The 13,702-nt window shown below is 37.3% G+C and overlaps 1 protein-coding gene across 1 annotated transcript in view; it reads left to right on the top strand.

The window, feature by feature from the left end:
• Positions 1 to 13,702, top strand: part of PCLO (piccolo presynaptic cytomatrix protein) — a 308,509-nt gene that overhangs the window by 187,490 nt on the left and 107,317 nt on the right. The window contains exons 9-10 of the mRNA XM_056516399.1: positions 506 to 587; positions 13,136 to 13,261. Coding sequence (XP_056372374.1) covers positions 506 to 587; positions 13,136 to 13,261 — 208 coding nt within the window. The remainder of the gene's footprint in view (positions 1 to 505; positions 588 to 13,135; positions 13,262 to 13,702) is intronic.

The raw sequence follows: 13,702 nt of genomic DNA, 5'->3' as shown, positions 1-13,702 counted from the left end.
AGCTTTAGTATGGGCCTTTCAAATGGATTTTGGAGTTTGAAGACAAGAGGTACATTGGACCATGTAGTTTTGCTGAAACTAAAGCAGTAATTCGTGGATGTAACACATTAAACTAACATTTTGTTTACTTGTCTAAGAAAAGAATGTTATGAAAAATACAGGAATCATGTTTTGTTTCTTTCTTCTCATAAACACTGCTTGAATAAAGGATTAAGGTTAAAAGAAGCTACAGAATAGAGTGACCATTTTCTAGTCACTCAGAAAAATCAGAACTAATATGATATTTGACATCTGGAGTTATGGTAGCAAATATTCATTACCTCACAGAAGGAATTTGCGGTCTGAAAAATGTCTTCAAACTTGGGAGAGTTTTTTAATTGAGAATTTGTGATATTTCCCTGGATGAAATAAGTTTGTTTGTTTGTTTCTGTTTCAACTGTCTGAAAATATTGATGCAATTGTTGTTGGTTTATCTTTTTATGACATGCATATTTGTTTTCCTCAGATAAATGGGAAGCCCCTGCAGTACATTTTCCCTCATACAAGGCTCAAACTACTCAGAGACCCAAAGGATCACACTGTTTCAGGTAAAAAAAACCCTCTACCATAATTAATTTGATTAGCATTAATTATACAAAAGATTTCCAGTATTAAAAATAGTTCCTATGTCTATGCAGCAGGAAATTCAGTGGTCATTTTAAATCTTGCTCATTGGCTATAACAGAAAGCAGCAGTGCATAAAAAAGGTCACGACATCTGTTCAAGATACATAAGCTGTACAGACATTAAAAACAGAGGAAAATCTGTTGTGTTATCCATATGAACAGTCTGTTTTGCTGTTGCTTTTTATGTAACTCTATATTCTCTGCATGTGTCCTTATAAAATAAGCTTGTGTAGGTGTTCAACATGTACAGAACTGAGAATTTTATTCTTTCTGTTCTGGAACTCTACCCTGGCCCCCTGCCCCACTACCCTCACAGGGAGGGGTAGCAGAACAATCAGATCCCATTTTTCTGTGATATCTTCACATGGATACATTTATCATAGGACTTCAGATTCATTCTCTTTCCCTGACACTGACACAAATGTTCATGTAAGTCAGAGTCTGCTTGCCAAGGAGATGAAAGTTGCAGAGGTGATATTCATTCACCTCCCAGGCTGAGAACTGCAAGGCAGTGTGATATTTTCATGTGTCAAGCTGTAAAAGGCTGCCAGCTACAGGTCCTGGCACAGGTAAGGTCTCTGTCTGAGCTTCTAGAATTACACCCTTTCTCATATCTAGTACTGATATGGAACTCAAAGTTATTTCAATACACTGGTTTTATTCTTTCAGGGCTAGATACTTTAAGCAGTGTTGTTGTGAAACCATCAGACTTTCTTTTAACTTGCTTAAAAAATTCTAACAGTGTGTGTCAAACTCTGTTTCTGCACAGAAGTAATTACTGACTGCCAACCCTGGTGCTCCCTCAAGCATTAAGCAGAAAGTGGCATGAACTTACTTGAATTGCTAAATATTGTTTTCACAGGGTTTCTGGCAGTAAAGTCTTGATAATTTCCATCCTCAGTACCCACCTCATATTTAGGGTGTTAAATGAATGTTCTGTATGCATTATGAGGTATTTTCTTGTTAGTCAGTGTAACACCCACTGATGATTTCAGGCTGCAGAAAGACCCTCCACCCACGCAGCCCAGTCTGAAAGGAGCTGCCAGCTCTGCTGTGTGTCAGCCTGTGCTGCTCCAGGCCCTCCCAGTGCACAGGAACTCCTTGGCATCCTTGCAGGGATCTTTGCCCTGCGGGCTGATGAGTAATGCTGTGATCCAAGCTGCTCTCTTACTCAGAAATAAGAGGAATTACAACCACACAGCTGTAAAGCTCGTGATTTAGTGTTGCTGAAGTCTGCTCTCCTATGTAAAATTAATTACCCTTATGCAGTGGGAAATGACTGTTCCAAATTCTTGACTGACTCTCCTGCTGGCAATAACAGCAACACATTGTGCCTCAGGGAAAATGCCTTGTGAGCAGTGATGGGCAAACCCAAGGTGGAGATATTGACATCTCATGCCTATGCACAAATGAGGTCACACAGGATCAAAAATTTACTCAGGGTCCTGCTAAGGCTATATAGCCCACACTGGGATTGCTTGCTGCTATAGCTGTATAATATTGTGCTTAAGTTCTAACTGGAGGAAGCAAGCTTGGCTCTGTCCACAAGCTGCAGTCATACTTCTGTGCTCTGGTCCAGATACATGCCTGGACACCTGCACAGATGCATTTCTGTATGGTGCATACATAGATTTCCCTACAAATATAAAAAGGCCCAAATGCAAATTGTACAGAAAAGAGCCAAAGGTAGAATAGGGTGGCCTTGAAACAGGACCACATGTTTTAATTGTAGTTTTCACTCTTATACATCTTTGAAGTACCTTAACTCCTTGACTATGCACCTCCCTTGCCTTCCCTTCTCTCGAGTGTCTGAATGACTTAAGTACATGAAAACTCTCTTCAAATGTGCAGTACATTATGCTTAGCCTTCAACTTTCCAAATGACTTTTACCAGAGGCAGGCACATGGCTTTAAAAATAATTAAATTTTATTGAACATTATCTGCAAACTAATACTAAACTTCTGTATTTATTAACCAGACAATGACTATGAACCAAAGGAAGACACTGAAGTCTATTATGCAGCAAAAATTGGAAAATTTAAAAATATATACTTTTATATCATCACAGTTATCTCACTACAAGACTTTTGGGTATTCGTATAGACTCCTTATCTGATTTCTTCCTCAGCTGGTTTCTTTTTCTTTGTTTGCTTTTCTTTGTCCCTTTGTCTCTTTTTGCTCTCCCTTTCTCCCTGCCCTTCTTTCTTATCAAAAGTACCAAAATGAGGTGTTGACTCACTTTGTCTGCATTTATATTTGTTGCATAAACACAGGAAGTGTGTCTGTTCAAAAACACAATCCTCAGTAAAGCTCACATGGGGAGTCAGATCTTTCCAAGAGAAAGATAATGAAACCACCCTCTCAGTAGCATCTTCAGCTGAACTTTTTTTTTTGTGTTGCTGCATTCTTACAAGCTGGCCTGTGATCCTGGGTGACCACAACAGCAGATGCATCATCCATTGTCTCTGGTTTCCTCACAGAATGTACAAAACATCCTCTGTCTTGGCTATGCACAAAAGCCTCTCCTATGTGATCATTGCTGCCCATGCAAGAGCAGTTTATACTTATGTTTTAAATTATCTATTTGCAGTTTGGTCAGTTCTGAAGCAGAAGATGCCTGGGGAGATGCCTGAGACTGACAGATTCTCCTCAGGAGATTCATGAGCACACCTTCAGTGTAAATTTAGTGCATCTTGAGTGTGCACAGCAGGAGTTACATAGGGAAATGTCCTAAAACTGTACAAAATTCCCACTTGGAGAGTTCCTGTAACTGTTGACCAGCTGCTCTGCTGGGAAACTGGCCAGTGCTTCAGCTGATTATCTCGTCTCACTGGAGTTCTTAGGCCAGCCTGGGCATTAATGATTCATTGTGCTGGGTTAGCCCAGATAACCAACTCTACCACAGCAGCTGTAATTGTAGGACAAGATTTCATCCTGACATCACCATTATAAGTTGAATTCCACAGGTCTCACCATAATCTTCCCAGAGTATGTTACTGCCTGATTATGAATCCAAAAATTGTCACTTTATGAATATCAATAATAAGACTAGTCTCAAATATTTTAAAATTCAGGCTTTTTTAGTACATATTATGTGCACATGTTTATTTGCTTTCTTGATTAATGAAGACTGACTATGAGGAACAGATGCCTTTGATGCCTCTTACATAATTGGCATAATTTTGCATACAGAAGCATATAATGTGAATTTTGGCATGTGAATGAGGTGTTTGAGGATTGAGGACCTGAGCCAAAATTGTGATAGAGAATAGTAGTGCTGAATGAAAAATAAATATATATGTGCTCACTGGCTGGTCTCTTGAAGGTTCTTGTTTCTTCATTATATGCCATAATTTGTAGCATACAGATCTACTGTTTGAGATATGCAATGTCCCGTCCTCAGACAGTGCTGAGTGGTGTGAAAGAATTTTCAAGAATTTACTTTTCAAAGACTGATTAATAATTTGCAATTAAGAAAAACAAAAGAAGAAGAATTGACATTGTGGTTATGCTAAGGCGCCAAAGCAATAACAGCAGTGATCAGTGAATTATAATGTAGCAGTATCTAATGCTCCAGAAATTCACTGTTTGTTTTGTCTGAGAGTCCCTTGTTCCTTTTAGGTCCTTTAGCAGAGCAGCATAAGCACTGTTTTATACTGCCAGAATTTTCTCTTCTGTTTTTTATTACCCCATCATTATATTTGAAAAAGTTAATTAAGAATATGACCACTGAAGGTAATGAAAGCACTGGCTATACCTTTGGAAATGTTACAAAGATAACTTACATTGTGTTATTCCTGATCAGGAAACTGTTTAGGAACACTTGGGGAGGAAATCCAACAAGGCAGACACATCTCAGTAGGTCTATAGGAACAATGAGTGCACTCAGTCAAAGGTAATTTTTACTCCTTTACCTCACCTAGGCTGAGTCAGAAGTAATTCTTTTCAAAGAAGAGATGTTCTGTGTTTCCAGGAAAAATAAAGAAAAAAATTTTGACAAGCAAGACTGTCCATGTTGGGGAATATCCTCTTCAATACTGGTAAAAAAAAAAAAAAAAAAAAAAAAAGGCAGAGAAATGATTCACAAAATTCTGCAAACTTTATAGTGGAGCAAAGAAGTGAATTAGATGGTGGGCAGAGGATTCATCCCTCATCTCCACCTCAGCAGTGATGTCAGTGAAACTGCAGGTAGAATTACAGGATAGCTGTAATGCTGTACACACATCAGACATGCCTCACACTCTCCATGGGGATTGCTAATTCCTGCAAACAGTACTACACTTCTGAGTGTGCCAGCTCTGCAGTGCTTGTCCACATGGAGATGACAGGAATTCAGGGTTCTCCTATAGAGGCCACACTGCTACAGTCAGTCTCTAAATAAGCAACCCCTTTAGGACACTTTCACCTGCAAGTTTAGCAAAATTAGTTCTTACAGCAAAATGCTAAAGTGCAATGAATATGTGATTAGTAATCAATTAAAACATGTTAAATATAGCCACAGTCTATGTTCAATGTGAGAAGTCAGAGTGAGAACTGCAACCCACCTCCTGTCCTTGTACTCTCAGAGGATTACTTATCCAACTTGTTTCATTTAATGTTGTGAAGAACTGAGATAATACTTTGCACAAAAAAGCAATGCCCTCCTCTAATATTCCCTTGTCACTGGGGAAGGGCTTAATCTCTAATTAATGGCCATCATTCGCTCAGACACTCACTCCTCATCAGAGACATGGCACAGAAAGTAAAACCCATAAACAGAAAGGAACTGAGCTGATGCAGTCAGGCTACATTAGAGATTTTCCTGGGAAGTCACATGGTAGTAAATGATGAGAGGATTTGAAATAAAAGGAGAGATGTGTGGTTTTATCTAAATATAAATTTTTGAAAGAACTCAGTACCATTAAACTTGTCTAGATGAAAACAAACAAATTCTTGTGTGTTAGAAACACTTTGTAGCCATACAGACCATATCTATGTCTCTTGTCTCCAAATTACTTTAATTTAAATATTCCATATTTATGTCTCGTCTCCAAATTATTTTAATTTGAAAAACACTAGCGTGTGTATTTAAAATACTTTCCATTAAATCTTTTTGGCAGCAGAGTTGTCCGTGCATTTTTCAGTTTCAACACTTGTTGAAGATCCTGAGTGGATGTAATTGAGAGGGCAATGTGTCTGCTGGCTATAAAGGTTCCATGTGCTGTCATAGCTGTCACACAGAAAAGGCTGCACAAACAGATCACTGCAACTCTGAACGTTAGAGTTCAGTCAAGCCCCCAGATTTCCATGGAGGTTCAGCTGTCAGTGGCATCTATTGAGCCATTGATGTCTATCAGTATACACAGATGAAACTCAGTACCTACAAGGGATTTTAAAGATTTAAAACTGCAGTCTACCATAGATGGCACCATAGATTATGATGTGACAGATTGTCCAAAAAGAAGAGACTTTTATCGTGTTTTCAAGTAGATGTGGTAAATGCTTCAAGATGCTAATTCATGAAACACTTTATGATCCTTCAGGATGATAACCAGTGTGCACATCAGCATGAAGCAGATTTGCAGCTGATGTAAATCAATGCTGTGCTATTAAAAAAACTGCAATATATTTGAATTTCATCAGCTCGTGATTTGACTTCATGTGTATTTTATGCCTTAATTGCCAATGGCCAAGTAATGCAATAGCTGAGTAGATATGTTTCTAGGAAACAACTTCATTTAAGCTAATTTTGTTAGAAGCACCAAAACAATTCTCCTGAAGACACTCTTAAAAATGTACCTATATAGACAACCAACCTCTGATATGGGTCATCATGTTATGTATTCCAGAGAATTGCATAAGAATAACAATGCAAATAAAAATTTAGGCTCAGTTTTATTATACACATAATTTTTCCTGCTGTTTTTAAGTTCCTGTGTTAACTTGTTTTGGTTTGCCTTGTCATGTTTCTTCCCTCTCTGTCTCTTCAAATTTTAGAGATTGCTTTATCACAACTAAAGTGTCTAAATAAATAGCTTGCATTTCTTGGTACTTTTAACTGTGACCTCTCCAAGAGAAGTCATTGATGTTCTTAAGGTGTTTGAGCTTTCTGTTCCACACAGACAATGGAACAGGGTGTAAAATTATTCTGGCAGATAAGGGCCATCCAGTACCCTAGCATATGTCTGGTCTAGATAAGGCTGGAGGAGGAATAAGGAGATAAATGAACACAGGAGGAAGGTATGTTCTGTCTCCATTCACAGCCAAATAGTGTTGAAAGGATTCATATTGTTTAATTTGATGGATATGTTCTCATTGCTATAACATGGTACGTTGGCACATTACAAACTCTTTCATGCCTAAGGTCTCATTTGCATGTTTTCTTCTCATGCATTTGCTATCATTGGACCTTAACCAAAAAAGATCACCCTTGTGCTTCCTTGCTGTAATCCACCATTATGGTTTTGTTCTGGTTTGGGGGATTTTTAATATTATTAGAAAGTAATGAAAAACATATTTGGATAAGTCTGTGCAATGGCTCCTGGATCTGACGCACAACACTTAATCTCTATTTTGAGATTTAAACATATCTCCCATTTCAGCCTACTCAGAACAGGTGTTGTAGCACTGCATTTTGCAGTTTAAGTCCATTTCAATTTTTCCCATTTTTCTTCTGTGTAGTTTCAACTTCAAAGCACACAATATCCAAGTGTTAAAATTACCATGGGTTTACAGAAATAGTGAGGTTCAGCTACCATCTTGAAGGCTTAAGATGGCCCTTTAAGGCTTTTAGAAATCAAAATCAATAGCTTTTTTTAATATCTTTCTTAAAGTTCAGTCACTTAAAAGTCTCTTACAATTCATGTAGCTCTATTTCTAACTGTGACAAAAGTCAGATTGCTGTTGACTTACAATTTCCTATGCCAATTCTCACACACACGTGTGATTACTGAAAATCTGTTGTGCATTCTAATTACTTTCCTTGTTCATATAATCAGACAGACAAATGGTTTCATACTTTCAAAAATTATCCCAGAGGAAGTATTTGCTTAACACATGAACAATATTTGCACAGAGCTTCTGCCAGCATTCTCCTGCATGTGTTGAAGTTGTTGCTACTGCATAGGATCTACATGATGATTAGACATAATCAGTCCTTGCATTTGCTGCTGGAATGCTATTTACTTTCATGAGAGAAAACATCTCTGGAAAACTAATTTTCACTTTTGTGTACAATCAGGACCATCAATATTAGCAAATCCTACTGGGCTTTGGGTTGTTCAGTTTTTCGCTGGTCTTTTTTTTCTTTCTTTCCTTTAGCCTTTAACTTATGTAAGGGGTTATCAGCATTTGTTTGAAAAGGCAAGTCTAATAATTGCTTGTATGCTGAAATGGTTCCAGGAAATCTAGAAAAAAAAGACCAGTGAAAAGATGGTAAAATTTCATGGTCTTCCCTGTGACCTGAGAGCAACAGCAACAAATTGGCAGCAGCCTGATCTTTATTATCTCCATAAGGACAAAAAAGACTAAATTGTAATTGCAGATCTCAGGTTATAGTCAGCATATTCCAGCAAAGTAAATTACAGTCTTTCTGCCATGTTGCTACTGTGACACAATGAAGAATACAAGGAGATAGGATTTCATTGTGTCTGAGACACACTGAGCTACAGAAGTTCAGAATAAATGTATCTAAAGGGATAGAAAGTACCTCTGGACTGGTGGAAATGAGGGAAAAAGAGTGATGAATTTTGAAAATGCATTTACAGTAATGCTTACCAGGTCACCAGCAACAGAATTTATTAGTGTGAGGTTGTTGGTTACTGATTATATATTATAAATATATATATATATAAGTGTATATACATCTTATATATGTATGTATGTGTGTATGTATACATTTAATGAATCTCTATCACTGAAACAGTTTATGATGTCTGGAAGGATGTGAAATGACAAGTGAAATGTCCTTTTGAATGCCACAGAGTTGGTTAATTGCCAAAAAGCAAAAAAGGCCATTCAATATTTTTCCTTCAAATATGGATTTCTCACAAATATAACTCTGCAGGTATTAAGTACTTGAAGTCTTTGTTAGCATGGAATGGAATGGAATGGAATGGAATGGAATGGAATGGAATGGAATGGAATGGAATGGAATGGAATGGAATGGAATGGAATGGAATGAATAGAATAGAATAGAATAGAATAGAATAGAATAGAATAGAATAGAATAGAATAGAACACAATGCAGTAAAAAATAATTCACTCAGAAGGTACTTACAAAAACTTTATAATTAGCTACTGACCAATTGAGGGTGAAAGAAAAGTTAAAGAAGTTAAAGGCATTGTTCAGCAGCCTCTTAAACCCTGACAGGCATGGAGAATTGGCCTCTCACAGAAGCCTGTTCCAGTCTTTGGCCACCTTCTCAGTCTAAACCTCTACTGCTACAGCTTTGAACTATTCCCACAAGGTCTGTTACTGGAGACCAGGGAGAAGAGCTCAGCACTTCCCTCTCCATTTCCCCTCCTCTGGAAGCTTTAGAGAGCAATGGGGTTGACTCTCACAGCCTCTTCCCAAGCTGGACAAACCCAAAGCCCTCTGACTCTCCTCACAGAACATTCCTTCCAGCCCTTTCACCAGCCGTGTTGCTCTCCTTCAGACATATTCAGGGACCTTGACAGTCCTTTCCAAATTGTGGGGCCCAGACCTGTACATGGTACTCAAGGTGAGGCTGAACCAGTGCTGGGCACAGTCAGCTCTTTTGACTGTCTGGTGATGCTGTGTTTGGTGCCAGGACAGGGTTTGTCCCCGTGGCTGGCACTGCTGACTCACATGGAGCTGTGCTGAGCAGCACCCCCAGATCCCTCTCTGATCTACAGCCACTGCTCTCCCCACTTATATTTGTGCCAGGTGTCATAGGTCCAGGATCCAACATTTCCACCCGCTAAATTTCATCCCATTAATCATAGCCCAATGCTCCAATCTATCTAGATTTCTCTGAAAGGCCTCTTCTTCTTCAAGGGAGCCAACAGCACCTCACAGTTTTTGTCATGAGCAAACGTGCTAGTGGTGCATTCAACTTCTGCATCCAGGAGTAAATATTTGACACATATATTGAACAAATCTGGCTGTAGAATTGTTCCCTGAGGAGCACTTCTGGTGTCCAGTCCCCAGCCAGATGTCATTCCATTCACTACAATGCTTTCACCTCTGCCCTTCAGCCAGTTCTTCACCAAGAACAATGTGAACCCACTCATCCCACAGCTGGACAGCTCATCCATAAGGATGCTGTGAGAGCCAGCATCAAAAGGCATATTAAAATCCAGAAAAACTACATCCAGCACTTCCCATCATCCACTGGGCAGGTGACTAAAGCTTCAAATTCTGATTGTTCATGTATTCAGATGTCTAAATCACTGGCTTACAAGCTAACTGTAGTGATTTAGTATTCATTTTTTTGATTGTTTATCAAAATATTAAAGCAATTTACTTGCATGATCAACCTAGTCAAAGTTTAGCATTATATATTTTATTATACACTTCATTATGTATTTTGGTTTAGGTGGAATAGGGTTTTGGGGTGTTTTTATTTAGCTTAGCATGCTCTATCCTAAAGCTTTAGTTGAGATTAGATGGGAGAGTAGGATCACAGCCTTGGGAGATCAGTAAAAACAATTTTAATTAATAACCAGCCTTCTCACTTTGAAGCATCCTAAAAAGGATGGGATTTCTAGGTGGAAAATTCCCTTTGAAGAGATGTTTCCCTGAATATATTTTCCATGGAAATCAATACTCATAGTTCAGAAAGGTACCTTCTCTTATTCAAATTACAGTGATTTGGTTTCTGATGGTTTGCTGGACCTGTGTCTTCTAAAAAAAACAGAAGTTCATTAATCTGAAAATCTGAATGAGAAATAAAATAGCCTGAAAGATGGAAATTAAGATTAAAAAAAATCCAAAAAAACTCCCAACAAAAACAAGAGGAAAAGAGATCTGAGAAAGCATATGATGGGTATTTTTAAGCTATCTGCATTCAAGGTTACAAACTGGGCAATGTCATTTCAAACAGAAGTAGTAAGCTCAGTATTTTCAATTGATAAAATATAAATAGGCTTGAAATCCCATTTTTACACAAGAAAACGCAGCAAGACCCAAGCAATATTTCTTTTTCAGGTAGAACAGAGCACTGAGAGCTCATTGGGTGAAAAGCAGCCCATTCATTCTAACTACCAGGAATGAAGGTTTTGTAATCAACCTTAATTTAAATTTAAATTTCAATTTGCATATTTTTCTAGTAGTGTTTTTGCAACAAACACACACACATTCACACACTCACCAACTCGCATGGTTGTCCCTTAGCAAGCATGCCTCTACTTTATGCACAATGTCACTCATGCATTTGATTCTAAAACCTGCAAACATAAAACTACAATTCCCTTCAAAGTGTCTAGGAATAAAATATCATCATATATTAGCATGGCAAGTACTCTCTTTTATTAGGAGTAATATGGACAAAACCTTCCAAAAACCAAATAAATATATCAGCCAAGATTTTCAGTTCCCTAGGGTAGGTATCCATGTGAATGCCTCCAAAATGAAGTATACACTCATTTTTATGACAAAAAACTTCTCTACCATTCTGTCACAAATAAGCTGTGAGAGGTAGAAATACTAATCCTGTGAATCATGGTAAAATCCTGACTCCTAGGAATTCCTCCCCTCTGTGATGAAAAGCAGCCAGTCCTACAGATATATTGAAAATTCCATGTGTTACTGTGTGAGTTAAGATACTGGGTCCTTGATTGTGTGTGCTGTATAAGAACAATAGTTATTTCTTGGATTTGCTGAACTTAATAGTCCCAATTGTGAGCTTCATACCTATAAACATATTAATGACTCTTTCCATACCGCTTGATCAGTTCTCTGTGCACAGCAGCCCACCCTGAATTTTTAAATTTTCAGGATGCACTTATGCTTAAATGGTTTTATAGGTGTATGCATTCATTTTATGCAATGAGGTATTTATTTTTTAAAAACTATATTGTCTAATTTTTTAAAGGACATTTAGACTCATCCTCAGAGTGGTGGTTTTGCTATCACTATCAAGTTAGGAAACATAAACTTTACTTACCAGAGCAAAATTTCAAATTTGCACTGAAATAAGGAAATTATCTTCAAATATTAATGCAGTTTGTTCCAATTACACTGAAAAATCGCTCTCCTCAAAAAAAAAAAAAAAAAAAATAAAAAAAAAAAAATTGGAAAATTTCTAATTATGAGGAAAGCTGAGTCAAAAAGTATATAGGTTTAGCTAAACTGGGATAGAAAAACTGGTGGAAACTTTTTGGTCAGAAACACAATGTGGCAATCCTTGCACTGAAACAAACTCAGGGCTGATTTACGAAACACTAAAAGCATTATGAGGAAAAGCTTTAATCTAAAAAGATAAAGCTTTGCAAAGAGGTGGTGTGGTGACCTTTTTACAGCTGGTAAATCTAATCATTCAGCAGGTTTGGCTTATGAAATCAATAAATTGAAGAATAATTATTTAGCCATTAAAATAAAGGTGGGTAAATCAGCCTTTTAATTCCTAGGCCAAGGTGTGAATCATCCCATATAGAATGTCCTTCAACGTGAAAAAATTGATTAACTAGTACAGGAAATTTTGTTTGTTTGTTTGTTTGTTTTTTTAAGCAAAATAACATTAAAAATTGGCAATGCATAAGATTACTTTATTTTATTACTTTATGCTTTAACCTTTCGTTTTCACTCTCATTATTTTGTACATGAGGGAGGTCAGTGATCTGCTTCTCTCCAGCCACAATAATGAGTGATGAAAATGTTTTTGTCTCTGTACATTTTTAAAAGCAAGAAAATATGTGATTTAATGATGCTTTACAAATAATTACTGTATGCTTTTCCCACCATTAATTTGCACATCCTTTGATGTGAAAGATGTCAATTAAAAGCAAATATTTAAGAAAAATAATAGATTCTGCTGAGTATGTAAGTGTATGTGCTTTGCTGCTCAGAAGATCAAGCTCAAGGATCTCTGTCAATATCTCCATAATTATGTGATTCTAAAAGCTCAGATATTATAATTTCTTGGCTAAATTGCATGCATGTTAGAGGCATACGATAAGATATCATTTGAATGCACACTTCACATGGATTTCTAGTAATTTGATTCAATTTATTAATACTGGAAAAATATTGTCAGTAGAAGATAGAATTAGCTTCATTGGAATTTTTATTGACTCAGTAGTTTGTGTTATGTCAGTCATGCAGTAGCTGCTCAAGAAGATCTTCCCAAAGTTAAGTCTTTAGAAGAGCATCAGATGTGTCTGCAGTTAACCCTGATTTTCCAGCCACAGACAGAAGCTATTTGGGACATTTTCTGCAAACTTTGATGACTTGTTCTCTTCCTTTCTTTCCAGTGAATTATTCATTACTTCATTTCTGTTTAAAGTTTTCTCTTTCTTTTGATCACAGGAAATGGACTGGGAATCCGAGTCGTAGGTGGGAAAGAAATTCCAGGCAGCAGTGGGGAAATTGGAGCTTACATTGCCAAGATCTTGCCTGGGGGCAATGCAGAGCAGACAGGGAAGCTTATAGAAGGTAAGATAAATGCATTCTTAAAAAATGGAGCCATGGGACTGCTGGGAGTTTGTCACAATTATTTATAACATAAATTTTCTCTTGTGCAATGGATGCAATCTTGTGCAAGGAATGAGAGCTAAACCTCCATGATGCTTAAAGCAGAAAAGACCTGATAGAAAGTGATTTTATGACTTCTATGGCCAAAAAGAGGTGTCACAATGAGCACTATTAGGACATGTCTTCAGTAATATGTGTCAGCATTCTGTCTGTATGGTGACATATCATCAGCACGTACCATGGACATGGTTTTTGAAGATCTTGAACCTGCCTTGATCATCTAAGTATTCATGTTTGAAATTACTTATATTTCTTAGTTGCATAGGTAAAACAGATCCAGTTGTCTCCCAGTTAAATGCTCTAACTTTTTTTCCTAGCTCTCTTAAGTCATACCTAACTTTA

Source organism: Oenanthe melanoleuca, chromosome 1A (assembly GCF_029582105.1).
Source record: "Oenanthe melanoleuca isolate GR-GAL-2019-014 chromosome 1A, OMel1.0, whole genome shotgun sequence".
Classification (NCBI taxonomy): Eukaryota; Metazoa; Chordata; class Aves; order Passeriformes; family Muscicapidae; genus Oenanthe; species Oenanthe melanoleuca.
This window is presented reverse-complemented; position numbering and strand designations above follow the sequence as displayed.